Here is a 21,635-nt window from a genome sequence, read left to right as displayed (position 1 = left end):
TACGACGAGGTTGTCGCTCCCCTGCGTGAAGTACCGTGCTTGCTCCAGACCCCAGGCCACGGCTAGGGCCTCTCCTTCGATGGCCGCATAGCGCTGTTCGGCCGGGGACAGGAAGCGTGAACCAGCGAGGGTGATCCTCCATCCTCCCGGGCAGCAGTCTGGTATGCCCGAGGCGCAGCTACAATGTTGTTGGAGCAGGAAGTAACCAATACCGCGCTTGGACCAGTCAGGGCGGAGGCAGGTGCGCTTCTGCATGTCGTAGATCTCCACGCCCTCACGGATAGCCCCGACAATAGCACCTTTGGACGTTTGGAAGGCTTCCTCCAGTTCGGGTGACCATGAGAATTTACAGCGTGGGCTGAGGAATGGCTTGAATGGAGCCATCGTGTCGCGCAGCTGGGCATAGTTCGACACCTGGTTGACAAGGCCGAACCAGCTCCTGACATCCGTCGTGGAATCCGGGGTGGGGAAGTCTCGGATAGCGTCCAAGTACTTGGGGAGTGGCTCGATAGTAGTGTCCGACACCCTGAAGCCAGCGAACTCGACGTTCCTCTCCGCAAACTGGAACTTGTCCGGGTTCAACACGATGCCTGCCCGGCCGACACGAGTAAGGAAGTCGATGGTCCTCCACCAGTGCTGCTCCAGGTCGGTGTCATAGTGGATGGTGTCATCCACACAACGTTCCTTACGCTCATAGTCCGAGAGGACCGCATCGAAACGGCGGTTGTAGCCATCCCCCGACGATAGGAAACCTTGTGGCGCCCTGGTGTAACGCCAGCGGCCAAAGGGCGTGATGAATGTGGTCAGATGACGATCCGATTCACGCAGGGGCACACTGTGGTAGCCATTCCAGGCGTCCGTGACAGTCTTCCAGGTGTCCTTTGGGATACGACGTGCGAGGTGGAATGGGGACTCGGTGGCGAAAGTCTCACGTAGGCAGAACTTGTTGAGAGGTGAGAGGTCCACGGTCCTGCGGGGGGAGCCATTGTGCTTCCGAGTGACCACCATACGATGGCACCATGTCACTGGTTCGCCGTATGGCACACGTTCAATGACACCGAGGGCCTCATCCCGGAGAAGGTCATCGTGGACTCTCTGCTGCCAGTGTAGAGGCACAACGGCCGCGGTGTGGCATGCTCTCGGCGTGGCTGCGGGGTCCACATGCATTTCAATGGGTGGCCCTTCCATGCACGGCAGCGCCTGATGAGGGCAAGTGTTGAATGTGGACGAGGCGTATCTCCCGAATAGCCAATCCTTCATCCGGCTGTTGTTCTCTGGTGTGACAGGGAAAGGTAGCGCCGTAGGGCGTTCCGGAGGGACCGTACGCTGGGGACATGAGCACTGGGCGCTGTGGGGGTTACTCGGGTCGCCGCAGCCGCCGTTGGTGGACCTCATAGCATTGACGGACAGGGGCTGGTTTGGCGTGTAAGACCCACGCTCGTCGTTGGGCCCCCCTACGATGTCACCTGATGGGAAGTCCATAGACAAGAGGCCGAGGTTGAGCAGCGACTCGTAGGATAGGTACATGGCCCGGACTGAGTTGCTCACGTACACCATGGAGCGGCAGGACGCCACTCCACCGCTGCTGGAGGCTGTCGAGAGTCTAGCGAAGAATGCGCCTTCGACAGCTATGGGGGAGCGGTTGGCGGCCGACATGCTGAGATGGACGGGACGCAGGTCGTCACGTGAGAATCCGCAGGCAATGAACTCCTCTAGGGACCAAAGGTCCGACTGTGCACCAGTGTCCGCGATGGCGGATACCCTCGCCCCGTTGACCGAGCCACGGTCGCCGGTGCCTGCACTCGGTCCGACAGGCATGTCAACCGAGATAGTGATCAGCGCTCGGGGATGGTCTCTCAGCCTGGCCCTTCTCCATTCGCCCTTGGAGAAAATGTGGTGCTCAAGTCTGATGGGCGTGGGGGCGTGGCGTTGGTGGTGACTCCCACGACGTTGGCCAGGGCGGGCATCAGACTGAACCGACGAGATCTGGGAGATCGGTTCTGACTCCACGGCGGCCTGTTGACTGCTGGCAGATGGCTGCGGTCGCCCCTTGCGTCGGCGGGCCCTATAACAGTCGATACAAAGCTGGTGGGGCTTGGTATTCCATCCGCGGGATCCCTCTGTGAAGACATTAAAGGTTCTCTTACACTCTGGGCACGGGGCTCGTTTAGCCACATCCGCTGGGCCTGGGGTCGGGGTGGGGCTCGCCTGTGGACTCTTTGTCAAGCGCTGGAGTGACGACATGGCCGAAAGGGCGGATGACGGGAGAGCGTTGCGGGCCATCTCTTTATTTTCGACGAGTGCAACCACGTCATTCACTGGCATTTTAAGGATGTCTGGCGTCCCTAGTACCTCTCGGCGAATGTCCGAATCAGAGATGCCATTGACTAGAACGTCGCGGATGATGTGGTCGGTATAGTCCACATCCTCGCCACACCCACATACTGTAACATAGGCGCATGTCTCCGCTTTCCCCCGTACTCTGGCAGTGAAGGCGCGGAATGTCTCATCACGCTCCTGGCGTAGCTGGAGCAGCTCGGTGCGCAGGACACATGTGGCGACTGGGATGACTGCTAGTGAACGTAAGGCGGCAATTAGGTGTAGCAAGGGTTCGGAAGCGGCGTTGGGGTTGACTTTCAACAGGCTGTCACCAAGTTCAGGCCCAGCGCACTGAAACAACTGGAAAGGGGCCTCGGCGGCTCCTATGCCTGAGCCAGTGCAGAAGACGTCCCAACGACGGATGAACACGTTCCATTCCTCAATCGATATGCCTACGTCGACTTTAGGCCGATCCAGTTTCGGGCCTCAGGGGGTCGGCGCGGCTGTGACAGGCGATGTGCGTTGATGGGCAAATCCATGATTAGTCAACAGGGCAATGGCGAGTGCTTCGGACACGTTTTCAGTTCCGAAAGCGCAGCCAGGGACAGAGCATGCAACGACGACCATGGCTTCCTGGCGTTTTCATGAAGAAATACGCTCCTCAATGTCAAGTGTTTAATGACAAAGATGAAAACGCCCTGCAAATATACAAACAATAGAAGCATGAATTGAGATAAAGTATAAGCAGGGTAAATGTAATATATATAACTTAACCAGAAACATTCGAATAACCAACTTACAGGAATTAGGTGGACAGCTCAATAGACGGCCACCGTAACATGAACGTCTGACACTAAACAAATAATAACATGGCCGACTCCTGACTGAGCCGGACAGCCTAGCAAACGAGATACTGCCACCTAGTGGACAGGCGGTATACCCTTCACCTTGTACAGTTCTTGCATTCTTTTACGCATGGAGGACACAACTCGCTTAACACTAGAAGAGCCGTGAGGGGTCATGGCAGGGACGTGCCGTCCATATAAGCAGGGTAAGCAGTGCTTACCCAACGAAAAAAGGAAAGGAAAGAAAATATTAAAATAAAAGTGCATGTAAACAGTTTGTTTGTTTTCATTAAAAGAGTCGTATTTTAGGTCCCAGGGCAGCAGGAGTCATTCATTTTGACGTTGCATTTTTAGCGCCACCTGCAGGAGAAAGCACTCCCTACTCTGCTTTGCGTTGCATATAAGCACTCCTCTGTCTGCTTTCCCTCGCGTACATTCGAATGCGTGAAAATGTCTTTTTTATTTTTTTACGATGCTTCAACCCGCTGTTTAATGTGGCCAGGGTAAGCATGCTTACAGCCAATCAGTAGGTCTTTCATTCCGATTCAAGAGCTACTGATTGGCTGTCATTTTCAAGTTCACATAACATTTCACACTACTTTCTCTCGCCCAGCAGAATAGTTTATGTAACCTAGCTCAAACGATCTAATCAATAAGGATAACTTGCTTTTTTAATTTTGTGAATATGGACATTACTGTCAGTGTCATCACTGGCCCTGATCTCAATTGAAAAAGAGAGATTTTCCAAACTGCAACAGGTGAGTGACTTTTACACTAAAGTGACAGAGGTGTTCCTTCGCAAGGAGAGGTGCATGGACCTCGTTTTCAAGTAAAGGTAAGATATCATTTTTAAATTTACGTCATGGCTTCTTTGCTGATTTATATGATTCGCGAGGCTGGTGGCGATCTGTGCTTGTTTAGCTATATGGTTTGGGTACTGCTGTGCTGCTGGCTATGGCTTCTTATTTAAGACTTCCTCAAATACCTTTGAATGTCGGCCTGTGCCGTTGTGTTTGGAGAGAGAGCTGCTTAATCAATCAATCAAAATCGAAACTGGCAACTGTTTTTTTTGTTTTTGGTAAACTGATCACAAAGTGACACTACAGTTTATTAGCGGGTTCTAGGGCATCAAAATTGCATTTCCTTGAAACTGCGTTCACTGATAGCGTGTATGTGTAATTACGTGTATTTCTATATTTTATGCTTACCCAATCTAAAAGCTCACGGCACGTGCCTGGGTCATGGTGACCCGTGTGAGTAAAAACAAAAAACGATCTTTGCACTCAATCAAATTTCAGGACCCTCCTTTCATGACTTTTCCTAGATATGTGCGTTCTACCACCCAGTATCCTTACATTTTCAAAATCACTTCAGGATAAGCTAGTATAAAGCTGTTTTGCAGTTTTTCTGTGTAGGAGGCAGGCTAAAAAAAGAAGCACCCTCTAGTGATCTTTGTGTAAAAAGCAGATTTACATTCGAAAAAGGGGGTCTCTTTGACCCCCAAGGCGGCTCTACTAGTAGGTAAAATAGGCACGGCTGTTGTCTTGTTAAAAAGGAATGTTTTGCTTCTACTATGTAGATAGGACCAGTATCACAAGCCGCTGAGTGTTCTTTCAATCTGTTGTAGTTGTAAAGACGTTGAAATCAACGATCCCTTCTGTTATTTCATGATTGTACTCGTACTGAAAAAACCTGTTTTCCTCATTAAGATGCAAATAGAACAGGTCCCTGTTGATGAGAATGTCACACTGTTTGTGTGTGAGTTCAAGTAGGGCTTATTTCTCTCTACTCTCCTACAACACAGGGACATAATGGCTGGGGTCTGACCTACTTGTCTAGCCTACTGTTGCACCACTTGTGTCTCTGCCTTGTGAGTGGGTGAATGTGAAAGAGAGAGAATGGGGAGGGGGGGGAGCAAAAAGGGGGCATCCCTCCCGCTGTGAGACAGGACAGCTGAGAGGAAATATGTGCCAACTGAACCAGCCCACATATTCCCACTTTCGCCATTAGCAACAGCGCAGAAATAGGACACTGTCCACTGGTATGTGTGAAAACTAAAAGACATGCTTGCAATTGTGCTCACATCCAGGGGCGGCGCTAGGGGGTGGCTACTGGGGCTCAAGCCCCGGATGTTTTCTGAAAAGCCCCGAATGTTTTACTTAAAAAAAAAAAAAAAAAAAAAAAAAAAAAAATCTCGTGAGTAACGTGCAGTACCGGAGTCCAACAGAGAGGCAGCAGCTGCGCGACATTAGCCTGCGTACTGGGTAGCCTACCCTGCCCTGAAGAAGAAGTGATCTCAATCAGTGCCTGACTTGCAAAATTGTAAGGATGGATATCCCAAAGTTGTTTCAACAAAACAAGCGCCTTGTTGCAGCAGCAGTATCAGCAGCTGACAACAATGACATCACCAGCAGTAATGACATAGATGATGTTTCAGGTTTGTGAATCTTATTAGAAAGGTGACTGACTCACTGACACTACTTTTCCGGTTTGCTAATGCTAGCTGGCTATCATAACATAACGTTATGTTATAATGAAAATGAAACATAGCAAGGTACTGTTACGGTACATGGTAAGAAATCAAACAAAGGATAATACTTATACAAATAAAGTGAATAACAGGCTGATAGTCTTTGATATCTGTACTCTGGTTGACTGAGTAACAAGTGAAAAAGAATGATGTAACGTTAATGTTACAGCTAGTAAACATGGAGTAACCACATTAAGTATGCCCTTATGGTAGTATGTATGTATACAGAACATGACTCAAATCTATCCTAAGATGTAACGCTAACTAACTAAGTTTGTTTAATGTCCCAGGGGGGATTTGATTTCACAGTACTATACACAGGCCAACAATACATGTAATATATCGTCATATAACACAGGACAAGACTCTAAATACAATATAAGTGGTGAGCACAGAGACTGCCCTGATATAATAACTATAGCCATATCTTTTATCCACTTTTTTATCGTGATCTCGCTGTTTTTTTATATACCGTATATGGCTGGCTCAGTGTTGTTGTCTGTCCTTTATGTTGTGTTGTTATGTGTTGTTTTTAGTGGAGTGGCGTGGCAGAATGAATTTCCCCACGGGGATAAATAAAGTATCATTGAATTGAATTGAATTGATACATACTGTAACATAACTAGCCTCAGCCCATCAATTATGTAATTCTATACAAATATAAATGATGGTGACTGACAGGGGGAGCTACCAGTGGTGTAGTCTAGTTTTTTCTAGTGGGTATACTGTGATTTTGCCCTCCCAGTCAGAGCGACACCTGTCCCGTAGCGACACCCCATACGCACCACCACACTCACTTATGCATACAGTATGCATCTACACCAGTGTTTGCTGCCTTGGGGGGGGGGGGGGGCATGGACTGTACTTGTTCATCAAGCTGCCTCACGCTACAGAAACAGGAGATAGGCTCCTGCCCCCTAAGGGCCGTTAGGCTCGAGAACCATCGGTTCTCAAGGCTACTTACGTGGTCTTGACTACATGTCCACTTTCTCACCTGGTTCTTGCTCTCTCTCTCTCTGGTGTGCCGACACCATCCTGCTCTCTCTCCTTCTCTCCCTCTCTATCCTCCTCTCTCCCTCTTTTGCTGTCACCCAAAAGGCAAATATAACAACCAGAGTATTTATAATTTAATAAGAGGTATACATTGAATTCATATAAAATCATAACATCATTCTAATTGAATATTGGGTTGCTGTGGGCAATAGAGTCAGATACTGTCTTTAATTACTCTCTCACCTGTAAGAAAATCGTATGTCCAACTACAAAAAACAGACATTTCCAATGAGTGAGGGTTTGTTCCAATGCTTCAATCCACTGTCCATGTACTGTAAATATGCCATTATGGTATTACCATAAAGCCCAATTCTAGCAGAATAAGAAAGATTGTATATCTACTTTAAGTAAAATAATAAAGTGCCTCCAGTTAGCTCTTTAGCTGGCATGTGTGCAGCAGACTAGCTCATCTAATCACCTCTGAGCTAGCTAGCTAGCTTGCTAGTTCTTTGACACTATTATTCACACCATGAAACTATAATCAGACACTTGAATGAATGAATGAATGAATGAATTAATGAATGAATGAATGAATCGTCTTTATTGTCATTGCTACAGTACAGGTACCAAACAACGAAATTTAGGAGGGGTGGCTCCCCTGGTGTTAGGAAAGGGGAAAAAACACTTTTAAAAAAATCACAAGAAGGGAAGGAGCTGGTTTACATAAATAAAGGCTATGTACACTATCCACTATACTATACTGTACAGATAGACGACTAGGGTTGTCATATTGCACAATAGTGTTATTGCACATTTATTTAAAGTGTCGCAGTTTGCAGGCTTGAAATGTACATATTTGTGCCTCAGCACTACACCTGATTTTTTCAGTCCAGCTGGCTGGCGAAATGAGGGAGTGCTTCGCCAACCAATCAGGTAGCGGTATTGCCCTGCCTCCCCCTACCATCCTAGGTTTCGCAAATTCGCGGCCCGCCCACCCCAAGGCTCTGTAGGGGAAATACTGAGACTAGCATTCTGAACGACTGGTTATGTGATAACAAACATGTCAGAAAGTTCGAAGTAAGTGCTTCGTAACACAGGTCTACGGGGTGAATTTTATGAATGAAAGTGAAAGTTCTGTCACAAAACGCCGTTACGTATCCTCGCGCATTTTCTAGTGGGTATACGCAAATCCTTGGCCTTTCCTAGTGGGTATACGGCGTAGTCCTGCGTATCACGTAGACTACACCACTGGGAGCTACGTGTGCTGACCTCCCTCTGTGCCCAGAACCACCACAATTAGTTTGCTTCATTAAAGGGTGTGAATGTATATGTGTTCTCCAGTGCCTTTTGTCTGCTTTAAGGTGGTGGTAAGTTGAAGGTTGAAGGCAAAATTTTCCGGCGCGCTCCGCGCGCACATTATATTCTCCCTCTGGGCTAAGCCCCGGATCTCCTACGATCCTAAATCCGCCCCTGCTCACATCACAGGCAGTGTGGAATGTAAGTACATTGTCTGCAGTGATTTGTACGTTTGGAGAATTAAATATATTTGTTTAGGCTAAATTATATAATTATAGGATTAGATGTTTTAAAAATGTTTTAAACATTGTTATGATAGACGTTACTGTAGGCCCATTGAATGTCATGAGGAATGGTATGAAACACATTTGTTACCAATTCTCATTTTGTTCCATGCATTACAATGAGCATGTCCCGTTTACCTCCACTAGCCTCCAGTGCTTAACAAAACCGCTGAAATGCAGCTGTTGACAATAGCTGATGAAGGATGTGTTTTCCTTCCCAGAAAGCCTTCTCTCCACATGGCCGCTGTTGGTCCTTCAGAGAGTGTGCTTTGCCTGTGGTGATGACTTCCTGACTGACAAGGAAGCACCTGCGTCTGTGGAACAGGTCCTCGGCAGACAGAGCACAAACACAACACCACCCACGTCATTCCTTCTCCCTGTCGAGGAGCCTAAGGAGACAGGGGAACTTGAATAACACTTAACAGCGAAGTGTCAACAAGTATGTGTTCTTCATGGGTGACGATAGACAGCAGGGGTTTCACAAACTAAGAACCTTTCACTATGCTACAGGTTCAGATTCCGGAATTGTTTCATTTAGTGTGGCAAAAATAGCTTTTGCTAGAATTTGTCCATCCACTTGAGCATTTCATATAAAAATATACAGTATATAATATGCAATGTATGTCGCTTGGTGTGATACCATGCTTTTACTCCTCTGGATGTTAGTGAAAGTATAGACAAATCAGACCAGCAAGAAAGGACAGAATCATTTCAAATACTGTACTTACATGCTAATGTAATGCTAATACAGTAACTGACCAATTGTCATTTTGTCACATTTGTCAGTATATATGGTCCCAACAGGAATCCAACAGACAGCCTGAGCCACAGAGGACCCAGATGTCCATGTCCCTCAGAGGAGAAAGCCATTATCAGCAAAGTGAAATAGGATGCTACCAAAAATGACAATTAGTTAGTGTTAGTTAGCGCAGCGGATATCTGCCTGTTAGCGCAGCGGATATCTGCCTGTTAGCGCAGCGGATATCTCCCTGTCCTTTGGCAACCATCACTCTGTGTTTTTCTTCTTTGCTTGCTGACTGCTTTCCTGTCTCTGCGTCATTCACTTTTCCTCTCATTCAACCTATTCCAGTTGCTGTCCCTGCTGCCATGCTGTTGTGTTGTCCATGCTTCCAGATCAATGTAAACAAGCTTGTGGTGCCCTGTAGTGTAACAATGTTGTTAGAGGGGAATTACAACCTCCCAAAAGTGCAATTGCATTTCTGGAATACCAGTATGTTAAGACATTGACAATCTTCTACATGGTTGATTGGATAGAGCTCTTACAAGTTCACATACAGGAGGGCAGGGCAGGGGAGGGGAGGGGAGGGGAGGGGAGGGGAGGGGGGGGGGGATTCTGGACAGTTAGGTCATTGATGAGGGACATCCCCCTTACCTGTCCTCTACAGTTACAGAGAGAGGTAAAGGTGGAACCAGCCCTCCTTTGAAGTATCTCCTTTCACTGTCTTGTTTGTCTGAGCAAAGGGGCCTCTCTGTCATGTATCAAAGACTGCCCAAAAACAAAGTAGCATTGTCCTCACTTCAGCCAGAGAGATATACGGCTAATGAGGCTCCAGAGCCTGAGCTCCGATCTGGCAGTGTGAGTCTAGTGTAGGGTTTCAACTAACATCACCAAGTCTTTCTCACTGCGCTTTCATTTATGCAACAAGGTACTGCTCAAAGGGATCTGTTTGTTTGATCCCTCGATGGGCGGTGCAGGCTCTTATTGAATTGTGGATAGCCAAGTTCCGTTCGAAGAGACAGACAATTCAACTTTTATCACTTTATCTCTGTCTCTCATGCAATCGGAGGGCCTTAAATAAGGAATTCAATATCATTTCATATTTGTATTTCTTGTGATTTACATGTGGAAATGCATTTTTGTTTTATGTGAGTATCACATAATATACAGTAACAAACACTTGTGAAACGGCGTCAGGTTGCATATTTTGGAGATAGTGATTTTATTTGATCTTATTAGGATCCCCATTAACTGACCACACAAAACATATACAAAAAAAAGAACCATCACAAAACATATAACAAAGAAGAAAACATCAACACACAAAAGAACAAAAATAAAATTCAAATAGTGAGAGGTAAAAGCAGGAATGAAAGACAGAAAGACCCAGGCAGAAGCAAGAAACAGAAACTACTGGAAAAACCCGTTCTCGACAAGAGAAAACGCTCTAATGTTTTTTTCACAGAAAGGAACAGGAGACACCACAAAAAGCACCTGGCACTGGTCATAGTCAAGACGTCTCCTGTGAGCTACATCTAAAAGCCGCTTTACACTATGCAATACTTATTTACTAGGCGTAAGAATCACCACAGCATGTTAGTACACATGCCTGCACAACTCAATATCAACAACATTTAGAACATGTCTGATTCCTATCCTCTTATGAAAGCAGTACTGTTGTGAGACAGATGAATATGGGTAACATGGCCACAGAAAGGGCAGAACCAAAGACCAGTAAAGCAGCGGGGATTACCCTCTTTAAAAGGATTACTAAGCATATCTAAGGACATAAGACCACTGCTTTACAAGAACATCCCCTACAGCATATCCACAGGCCAACACACTGTCTGCTCACAGTGTTGTGCAACTCCTACCCTCAAAATACTAGTGTCCATATTTAGGCCAGGGGAGGCTGGTGGAGGTAGAAATCGGAGGACGGGCTCATTTGAATGCATGGGGTGGAATGAGGGATATGTATTTGACACCATTCCTCATTCCATTCCATGCATTACAATGAGCCCACCCTCCACCAGCCTCCCCTGATTTAGGCAGTAAAAGTTACTAAACGCATCGATTGGTTCAAATGTCATTAGCAACAACCAGTATAGTCGATCCGACATCTGAGACATCATTGCAGATTTAGCAAATGACATACAGTACATTGGCGTTATGTACATACTGTATATATAAACAAATTAGTCTTCACTCCAAGCAGGTGATATTATGATTATTAGCTCAATTATTTACAGTGAGTTGAGAGTGAGGGGAGCCTAAACTAATGAACATCGTGGGGGAAAAGAAAGTGATGAGGATCAACGTTGACTCAATGATTGTGCAGTCAAAGGACAGCAATTGCTGCCATATGAGCCATCAGAGAGAGAGAGAGAGAGAGAGAGAGAGAGAGAGAGAGAGAGAGAGAGAGAGAGAGAGAGAGAGAGAGAGAGAGAGAGAGAGAGAGGGGGAGGCGATGGAAGTGAAGAAAAGAAAAGAATCCCCTTGCTTCCCCTTGATAACCGTGCTTTCCTCCCTGGCACCCTGTTGTGTGTCTCCAGCATGCTGGAGCAGATGAGTGAGCACACCGGAGAGAGGCAGTGATGAATGAAGAGTGAGGTTGGGGCAGGCTCTGTTTCTGGGGGCACCAGATGGGCTGGGGGTGATCCTGACTTTAATATATTCTGATTTATGACTAGAGGGGCCAGGGGGCATAACCCCCCCCCCCCCCCCTTCAGTTTTCACTTGCTGAGAGGGAGTAGCGTGAGTGAGTTGTGTGTCTGCCTCACATATTAAACATATACTAGTTCATTCCCAACCGCAAAGTAGAGCAGAACCTCGTATTATAACAGCAGAAGCCTAGAAATGTTTTTTTCTTTGTACTTTAAAATCATTTACCCTGTCACCCTGCTCCCAGCCTCAAGCTCTCCGTGTTGACAGAGGAGGAGAGAAGGAGAGAGAGGGCTAGAGGGGGTAACTCAAGGCACCTCCACAGCCGTAAAAGAGGAAGAAAGACGTGGAGACAGATAAGGAGCATGCTTGAGTGCAGACATCCATGAAGTCCAGACTCCACTGAGCCCAATCAATTCTCTCTTATCTTGACTTTTACGTGGCTGTGGTGCAAATGGTGCACATACATACAGCACCCCCTGGAACCCCCCAGGGTTAGGGTAACCAAGCAGAGAGCCGTGGTCTGAAAGCGTGAACTCCTATGGTGAAGGACACTCCTGATCGCCATGGAAATCTAAACAGATTGAGATGCCCTGGCCAGTGAGCGGTGAGTGTTAATCAGTGTGGAACATAAACAGGACCCCACCAAGACTCTCTTAGACTCTCTGGTGCCATTATTCAACCCCAGTGTTCTTTGTTGTTAATGAACTCCTCGTATAAAGAGTTTTTATGGCATGGCTGTTTAAATGCCTTGGAATCTTTTCTGCCTTGGCAGATATGAGGGTGCTCCCACAGTGCCCATGAGAAAGAAAAAGAAAAAACGTTGTTAAATGTCTACCATCAGTATAAGGCAAGACAGAGGAATACCTTTGGAGATATTATGCTCTGGAAAACAGAACTGAATGATATACGTTTACAAATGTGATTTCAACCACATTATTAGATTAGATAGTACAGGAATTTTCAGTATCAAATGCATTGTTGATTTTTTTTATTTATTAAAAAGCATCTGTGAGATGTAACAAGTAAATAAAGATTAGAGTTCTGAGTTCTAGGAGTTGAACTCTTATTTTACAGGTCACAGCTTTTCACTGACTTCTGCCACCAGACAATGGAGAAGACATAATGCTCTGGGGACCAAAGGTCTGACCCACTCTAATCCTTCATGCCCAAACGAGACGAAAGACACGAGTTCACAGGCTTGTGCCTCACAATGCTCGGACTGGCGGGGACACCGTTTTCATACACACAGTTTTGTCTGCGTGTGTGTGTGGTGGGTAAAGGGGGTGTAACCGTTGCTTTGACTCTGAACCCTAGAGTTGAGAACCCAAAGCAGCAGAGACTGAAAAAGTCATTCACATATTCTCTGCCTCTCTCTCTCTATATACACACACACAGTCCCCATTGACTTCACAGCTGCCGATGTTCCTGCCCAGCCCTCTCAGTCGCAGAGTTGAAAGAGCGATCACCACCTTGACAATGAGCCATTCACACAGGGTAAACCAGGGAATGCCATCACTATGCACCCATGCATAGCAAAAAGGCCCAGCTCAAACATGAGCTCTATCCACATAGTAACTCACAAGGCTGATACGAATATACAGTAGGCATTCAACAGATGCTTCACTCAAGCAAACACATTCATTAAGAACTGTTTGTTGCCCGTGCTGGAAGAAATCTACCCACAATGTTGGTGTCGCCATGCAACTCCAAGCTTCAACCAATTGAGCAATGTTTGATCAAGTGCAATATAGAACAGCAATAAAGTCAACGCAATGGTTGAAGGTCTTCCTCATTGCCATTATTAAATGGATACATTCAAAGTAACATCATATTAACATCAGGAACAATCATACAGAAAGAGATGCATAATCCCATATGAATAGATTGACGAGTGAATCTATGAGACTAACATTAGATTAGGGTAGATTAGATTAGTTTAGACTCCCATCTGGCCCTGCTCACTTTTCCACAACCTCTTTTCATGTTTTTTCAGGATTAGTGGAAAAAGAGCTTTCCTACACCAATGATACCAGGAGGGTGCTTCTCTAGTTCCCTCTCACTCTGTCTCCCTCCCCCTTCCTCTCCCCTTGCAGGTGGCCTCGTTCACCCTTCTTTCAGAGACGCTGCTAGAAACGCTCTAGGAAATTCACATGTAAATAGGCCACTCGCTCCCAAAGTCTGGAAGAAGAAAAATGAATCCTGTCATGTCAGTATAACCTTGCATAACAAGCAGGGAGGATTTATGCTACTTCTATCTTTAAAAACAGCTTGGGAAAAGTAGCTCTCAGCAGTGGGATAGAGCAAGGCCATGGTGTCTTTGTCCATGATAAAAAATACAGCTGCACACGGCAGTACTCTATTGACTGATAGAGGTACTTCAATGTACTGTAAATGTTCTATATTTCAAAACATTTCGAGTCTCTATTGAAGTTGTGTTCTGTATAGGTTCATCAACATGTCCTTTTCTGACATGCCGTGACTGAGGCTAAGATTTATTGATCGAAAAACATCTCCTTGAGAACTGGCGTTATCTGTCCACCTAATCCACACTGTGGAATGGATGTAGGAGTCTGACGTATGCTAAGAGATCAAACAGAGAGCACTCTTTCAGAGCAGAGAACACCTAACCCTAACCTTGAATACATAATAATCCAGTTGTAAATAGACATCATGTAATGATCAGTCACCATGACGGCCCGTCAATCTATGTTGTTTTAAGCACTTCAGGTGTTTTCATTGTGTCAGCAGAACATAGGTGTGGGAAAGGAAACGAGCTTTAAAATGTCCTTGCCCAATCCTAATCCCCAGTTAATTGCATTAGCGGTTCAAAGGGAAGAGACCATGCCACTCGGTATCAGGAGCTGTGGGTCTCCGACACAGGGAAAAGGGGGGAACGGGGGTCCAGTCTCATGATCAGACTCATTCAAAAACACACAGAACACACTCCCCGGCCCTGACCTCCCCTTCCTGGTTACGGAGAGCGGGAAATGGGAAAAGGTAGAGCGGGATGTCGTTTCCATCCAACATCCTTCCTGGGAAAACAAACAAGGAGGAGGCAGTTGCCAGTTGCTCAACACAGAAAGAGAAATGGACACATCACACAACACTGTTCTCCTTCGTTGTAATAGATGAAAAGTACCGTACAATGTATTTTTGTTGTTGTTGTTTTTTACATCGCTAGACTTCGTAATATGCCCAGGTGGCAATTGTAAATTCAGCAGTGTGCTGAAATTGTAAACATCACATGGGTTTTGATAGTTACACATGCAGTACTGTATGTCGGGTATTGAAATGGTATAAAGAAGCCATGGAGTATGTGTCTATTTTTTGCTTTGCAGAAATCAAATCATCACCATGACATTTGATAATCATCAGAGGCTAAATTTAACACATTGAACATCATTTTCATATAGGACAAGCGTTATAATCAGGCTTAAACATAACAATCTCAAGCATGTCTGCACATGTTAAGTACAGAATGGAGCAAATAACTATTTTAATAGGCCAACTGTTTCTGCAACTGTCTTACAGCTTGAGGGACGGGGGAGCAACAGGCATCACTTCACTGAGCTATGCGAGACAACACCCCCCTCCCCCCCCTTAAATTCTTCAGACACCCCCGGCCCCATTCTCCTGCCCCAGCCTGTAGTGCAGGGTCTGTCGCCTGTTGTCCAAAACTGCCCAGACAGCATTTCTGGAGCTCTTGGCTCCAGAAAGCAGAGCTGTAGCACCAAGTCTAAATCACATTGACAAGTAAACACTTAACTCAAGCTCAGAAAGAGAAACAAGTTAGGTTCGCAATCATCAATCACTAGTTAGTGTCCAATGAGCAGTCAGTCACTGTTTTCACATTCTTCGATCCATCTCAGTCTACTTCAGTACATGATTTGATGCAATCAAAAAGTAATACATTCTATAAGAAACTCAAACACTGCTATAAAGGAGGCTTTATTCAAGATGAAAACAAGAAACATATCCCAGAAACAAGGACCATGTGGTCAATGTGATCCCAGTACAGTGGCACCTTATGGGTGGTTTCTTACGGAAGCAACTAAAACTCTTGCATAATAATAATAATAATAACAATAGATCTATTGACAAGCCTCAAGGCTGTGAACGCAATCATCAAGAAAAGTAATCTAAAGTGCATTTAAAGTAGAGAAACAACCTTTCTTCCCATCTGAGAGGCAGGTATAGCGTAGTAAACTCATTATAGCCTACAAAAGGAATTGCAATTAAAGGCAAACAAAACAATGTAAGTTGCTCCTTCAACACCCTTCAAAACCAGTGTCCTTTTTTTGTAAGTTCTTCTTTTGGTGGCAGGCTTCTCATGACATTAGCTACTGAGTCGGAGTAAACCTGCCTTACGAATGTCATTTTTGGTCCCGTAAGTAGCAATTGCAAATGGTATGGTTTAATTCAAAATGACTGTAGTTGGCCTAGTACTGAGAATCAGAAGGGGTCTGCATTAAACCATTTCATGTCAATAAAAAATAAAAAATCTGATTCCTATATCCTTACAGAACCCAAACCCTTTATCCACCATGCTTTTTTAATCCAATCCTTACATCCAAACATTCATACATCTGAACATGTTTTTCCATCACATTATTTCGTCCTAGTATTGCCAGTTCAACGGTCGCTTCCTGTCTGAAGCTTGCACTGGACAATGAGCAGAGACACACAAAAGTCTCAGGGGACACAAGACCTAAAAGCTCAACCATTTTACTGATACAACTCAGTGTGCTGATCCATCCAGGTGGGAGAACATGGCCCTGTGTGTGTCCATAAAAAAAAAAGACGACAAATCAGTCTTTCAACATTGCTCACTCATCTCTTCGCCTTCTGCTGCCGGAGCATCTTTCTCCTTTTGAGGATCATGTCATGGAGTCTCTCCATGCCCTCCTTGAGCCCGTCTCCTATGATGGCACAGGTGGGCTGGAGGTGCCAGGGCGTGGCTGGCCCCAGTTCCTTCAGCGCCAGCGCTTTCTCGATCTCAGCCAGCCCCAGAGAGTGCCTCAGGTCCTGCTTGTTGGCCACCACCAGCAGTGGCACTCCCTGGTTCTCTGAGGTCTTGAGGATCTTATGGAGCTCCGTCTTGGCCTCCTCCATACGCTCGACGTCCACAGAGTCCACGACAAACACGATGCCGTCGGTGCAGCGTGTGTATGACTTCCACAGCGGCCGCAGTTTCTCCTGGCCACCCACATCCCAGAATTGGAAGGTCACTGTCCTGTGGCCACCCAGTGCCACTTTGACCTTTTCTGCATTGAAACCCTTGGTGGGAACGGTGTTGACAAACTCGTTGAACTGTAATCTGTAAAGGACGGTGGTTTTCCCTGCAGAGTCAAGTCCTAGGATAGCAATGTGGAGAGACTGAAAGAACGGGAGGCTTGAGAAGAAAGTATGCTGTTCTGATAATCCATTCCCCATCTTTCTCATGAGGAGAAGGACAGGTAAAATAATAGGGTTGATCCTCGTCTCCTACAATGACAATCAGGGCTGGTTGTACTCCAAATGATTGAAGCATTCACCTGAGAACAAAAAACAAAGATGACTTCAACTAAGCAAAGATCTACACACAATCAGAACAGTTGTTTAACTTGAATACATGCAAATGGCACATTTCTTCACGCACGTGTAAAACAGCGATAACTTGTGATTGCAGGTGTCTCTGCCAGCAGCATGACACCCTCTCCTGACACCTTCAATTATAGCCTCAAAGGAATTTCTCGAATCTCAACAATTTAACGATTTGTAAAGAAACATTTAAAAACCCCTGAATGATTCCAGCTGTTTGGGGGGATAGTTGTTGCAGGTTGAAAGCACTATAGATCTCATAGATAATGAACCTGCTTCGCAGGGAAATGTCTGCACTAGGTGCGCTTGCACAGAAATACAGGAACAGTCTTCAATACAGGCGCCTCAATTCTGACCAACACTGGTTTGGTTGTTTAGCGTCTATATTACGTCCACAACAGACAGTTCCGGCCAGATGCATCGTTAACTTACATGTTAAATCCACTCTGTCATTGCACCGAGTCATGCATTCACAATCTGTCTAGTTATCCAGGGCTCCAAATCCCAGGGACATCCTCCACACCCTGTGCGCCCGCACTCAGCACACTTCACTACATGCCTTCTTCTGTCAGAATATATGTACGAATATTTAAGAATGCATGAGCGCAATTGGCGCATATATCGTACACATTGTATTTAACGGCAACGATTGGTTAACAGGAATGTCAATCAACAGTGTTGTCCACTAAGAACACGCCTATCACCTGTTGCTACAACGTCACACCATCGTACAAAACGTGGGTTTCTAGCAAATGAAGATCACATTGGATTTGACACTATTTTACGCTAAAGGTTTAAAAACCATCATTTTAAATGTCCCTGTAATTCGTAATTGTAAGTCGCTTTGGATAAAAGCGTCTGCTAAATGGCTAAATAAAAAAAATAAAAAATGAATTCCAACACCTGACATCCAATCGACATAATTTGCTGTAGGCTTACGTTTGACATGTAACCGCGCAAGTGGCCATGTAAGTTTATAATTGTTTAGAATTTCATTGTTTATATGTTCTAAAAATGTACAATAAAATGTTCTAAAATGTACAATAATTTGCTTAACTTACCCCATGGCTCAGCGTTCGCTTCTATGAGTCGCCTGTGTGCTTGTCCACTCAATGAAACAGCGCCGCCCAATGACGCAGAGAGCCGCTGTGTTTACCTTCAAACTGATTGGCCCAAGTAGAGGGACTGTCCCACGCTGGTCAGGAACCGTCATTTCACAACATACTGAATGCTTACATTGTATCAATACATGTTTTTTTACATCGTGAATATAAGATTGAAATACAACTGTGAACATTTCAAACCTGCAAACTGCGACACTTTAAATGAATGTGCAACAATACTATGTGCAATATGACAACCCTTGTGTACATAAGGTTCAGAGATAGGAAATGTTAGGATATTTATAGCATAGCATAGAGTACAGCACAGTGTTTTATTTAGTATAGTATAGTGGATAGTGTACATAGCCTTTATTTATGTAAACCAGCTCTTTTCCCTTTTTTATTTTACCCTTGGCCCTCTTGTTTTTAGTCTTTTTCCAAGCACCAGGGGAGCCCCCCCCCCTCCTAAATGTCGTTGTATGGTACCTGTACTGTATCAATGACAATAAAGACCATTCATTCATTCCATTCATAATATACATTATTTCCATGTAGTGTGTCCTAATCTGTTTGTTTTTTCTTAATCAAAAAGCCATAGCGTTCTCCTTGTCAACAGGCAAATACAACCTTATTTCAATTGAATAATATAAGTGTTTCACTTGTATTATAATTATTGCATCTATTTGAAACATGGATTAGATAATGGAATTGGTAGTTATGCCTATTATATGAAGGTATAGGCCTACAACGATATACAGTAGACTACATTCTAGGCCTACGCAAAAATAATAATAATCCTGCTTTCAAACCAGCATCCTTGAATAGACAAAAAAATGACAGAATTGTTTTTCCATTTAGTACTTTAATGCAGATATGTAGTGTTAGATTTACAGACTGTGGACACTTTTTTCACTGTAAGTCAAATATTTCAGTAATGCCTTTCACACCCAGATTAGACTGTAATAGCTGGGTTAACATACTGGAGATTCTAGAAATACAAATGTACATTGCACCGCACGGCTGTTGTCTACACAGGGGCTTAGGCGGTCAAAACGTCATCCATTTTCCAGGACTTGGAGACCTTCTCCTCCACCCTGTCCATGAATGCACTGTACACTCCTCTTCTGCGCCTGTGTCTCTGTTAATTAGTACATTATTTCAGAAATTTGATACAGAAATAATAACTTGAAGAAGAACCTTAAACCTGATAACATGCTTGGCCATATACTGTATATGGTGCTAAAGGGCTCTTTTTTAATGCTTTTTTTTGTCAAAGTCAAGCCGATCATTTATCTTTGGGATGAACTGTATACCACTGTGATGACATAGCAATTTCACTTAATAACATGGACTCAGTTGTTTCCAGGTGACATAGATAATTAAGTTTGATACACGACACCCATAGCATAGATTGTATACTATAAAGAGGGCTTGCCTATACCCAGAGTAACACAACAAACTTACTGTGTATGAGGCTGATTTTGGGGGCCATTGTAATTTAGGTAGTGTGAGCTGGGCCTCCCATCTGGGTTCTGCTGGCTTATAGGTGTTTATTCTCGTCACTGTGTCTCTCAAATGGACGTCTGGCTCTGATCTGGTGCCCCAAACTGTAATAGAATGAAAACCAGTTGATTGGGGAGTTACAGTTTGTTACATTCCTAAACTACTGCACACAAAAGACCTTGCAAAGAGAAGTCCTTACTGGTACTCAGGTGCTGAGATTTGAAGCTCAGGTGACCAGGATCCCTTTCAGCTGTGGTAATTATGTTTGGCATGTCCTCAGCAAGCTGAAATGAAGTCAGAACAAGATGCTGTTAAAAACTTGCAGTATTTGGCTTTGCCGCCATCTTGTGTTAGAAGACTCACACACTTACTGCAATAATAATGCAAAATAAGATTTCCTAATAGAATAGAATTCAACCTACGGGATATCATTTCAGCACCTTACCGGTCTGAAGTTATGTGGTTTGGGGTTCTTGTAGGCCTCAAGAGTGTTTTTCCCTGTTTTAACAAACATGAGCTTTGATTCTAAAGAGTCAGGTGGTCTGTATGATGTACTGAACTTTGTCTTTTTGACTTTTTGTCTTTTTCTCTGGTCAATCTCAGGCAGAATCTTGGAGGCAACTCTGTGAACTCTGACCGCTGTTTCGTCGTAGTCACCAGAGTCAACCATCAAAAAAGTCAGACGTGTGTTTTTGCTCTTCTTGCGAGGAACACTCAGAGATGTGTACAGTTTAGGAGAAAAATCAGGTGCCTTTAAATTCCACAGGTCGATCTGATTTGGAGATTCAAGGAGGACAAAACCGTTGCTTCTTATTTTGGCCAAGTCCTGGCTTGCAGAGAAGACAGTCTTTCTGTCAAAATAAACTGATGCCACTGGATCCAACTGACGTGTAGGATTCATTGTGACATAATAGTCCTACATTTGTAGGTATGGTAAGCTGTTTGGGTGTAGAGAAAAAGCATAGACAGTTACAGCAGTACATACACTCAACATACTCTCAAACATGTCACACATTTACACACAAAACACTCAATCTTGCTATTTACAGCCATCCAGCAGACGAATGATGATGAAGTACAAATAATTTCACTCTTACCTATCAAAAAGACCCCTCGCAGCCCTGTTGCCTTGTTAAAGACACATGCTCAAAATCACAGCAAGTTAAAAGTTCAGGTTGTACTGTTTGATCTCCTGTCAGGGAACAGCACAGTGAGAAAGTGTTGAATACAATAAAAGTGGTTGCTTAGTGACCAGGGTTTGGAGACTTGACATAAAGAATAAGCAAGAGGTCTGAGCACAGCAGGGGACGATTCGCAAAAAAAGAAAAGAGAAACAGGAACTTCCTAGCAACAGAGGAACAATGTGGCCTCTGGATGCCAACATCAACCCATGCAATAACCACTTAATCACAGCTGTTAAAACCAGCAACACAATTTCAGCCATATTTCATATTTGTTATGGTTTCACGCCTGGTGGAATGCAATGCAGTGTGTTCTGTGATTCTTTTCTAACACAGTACAGTGTAACTAACTGTCCATTCACAAATAATGTAAGTTTTAATAGATCCCTGAATAAGCCTAGCAATGGTATAACTAAGACTATGGTCATTTACACAATTAGAATAGGTTTAGAAAATGTTTCTGAAGCTTTTATTATCAACATAAAAACAGAACCCCCAAACAGGTGTCATGTAAAGAAAAAAACACTAGATGGCAATATGACCACATGACCATAGAGAACTGTGTGTACTACTATCTATTGAGGATGCTGATTAACAT

At 44.5% G+C, this 21,635-nt stretch overlaps 2 protein-coding genes across 2 annotated transcripts; both read right to left on the bottom strand.

Moving 5' to 3' along the window:
* Nucleotides 1-16,336: 16,336 nt before the first annotated feature.
* arl4aa (ADP-ribosylation factor-like 4aa) lies at nucleotides 16,337-18,361 on the bottom strand. Its single transcript, XM_080540328.1, has 2 exons — nucleotides 18,312-18,361; nucleotides 16,337-17,204 (listed from the first exon to the last, which is right to left on the bottom strand). Exon 2 carries the CDS (start codon nucleotides 17,110-17,112, stop codon nucleotides 16,501-16,503), a length of 612 nt encoding a protein of 203 aa, XP_080396454.1. The 5' UTR covers nucleotides 17,113-17,204; nucleotides 18,312-18,361; the 3' UTR covers nucleotides 16,337-16,500.
* Nucleotides 18,362-19,392: 1,031 nt separating this feature from the next.
* cUnh7orf78 (chromosome Un C7orf78 homolog) lies at nucleotides 19,393-20,757 on the bottom strand (the record flags this gene model as incomplete). Its single annotated transcript, XM_080541185.1, has 4 exons — nucleotides 19,393-19,491; nucleotides 19,818-19,960; nucleotides 20,056-20,140; nucleotides 20,302-20,757. The coding sequence occupies 4 exons, from the start codon at nucleotides 20,755-20,757 to the stop codon at nucleotides 19,393-19,395; spliced, it is 783 nt and encodes a 260-aa protein (XP_080397311.1).
* Between the last annotated feature and the right edge of the window lie 878 nt (nucleotides 20,758-21,635).

Source organism: Nansenia antarctica, assembly GCF_963989245.1.
Source record: "Nansenia antarctica genome assembly, chromosome: 10".
In the NCBI taxonomy this organism is placed as follows: Eukaryota; Metazoa; Chordata; class Actinopteri; order Argentiniformes; family Microstomatidae; genus Nansenia; species Nansenia antarctica.
The sequence above is the reverse complement of the archived record's forward strand: the minus strand, read 5'-3'. Positions and strand labels throughout refer to the sequence as shown.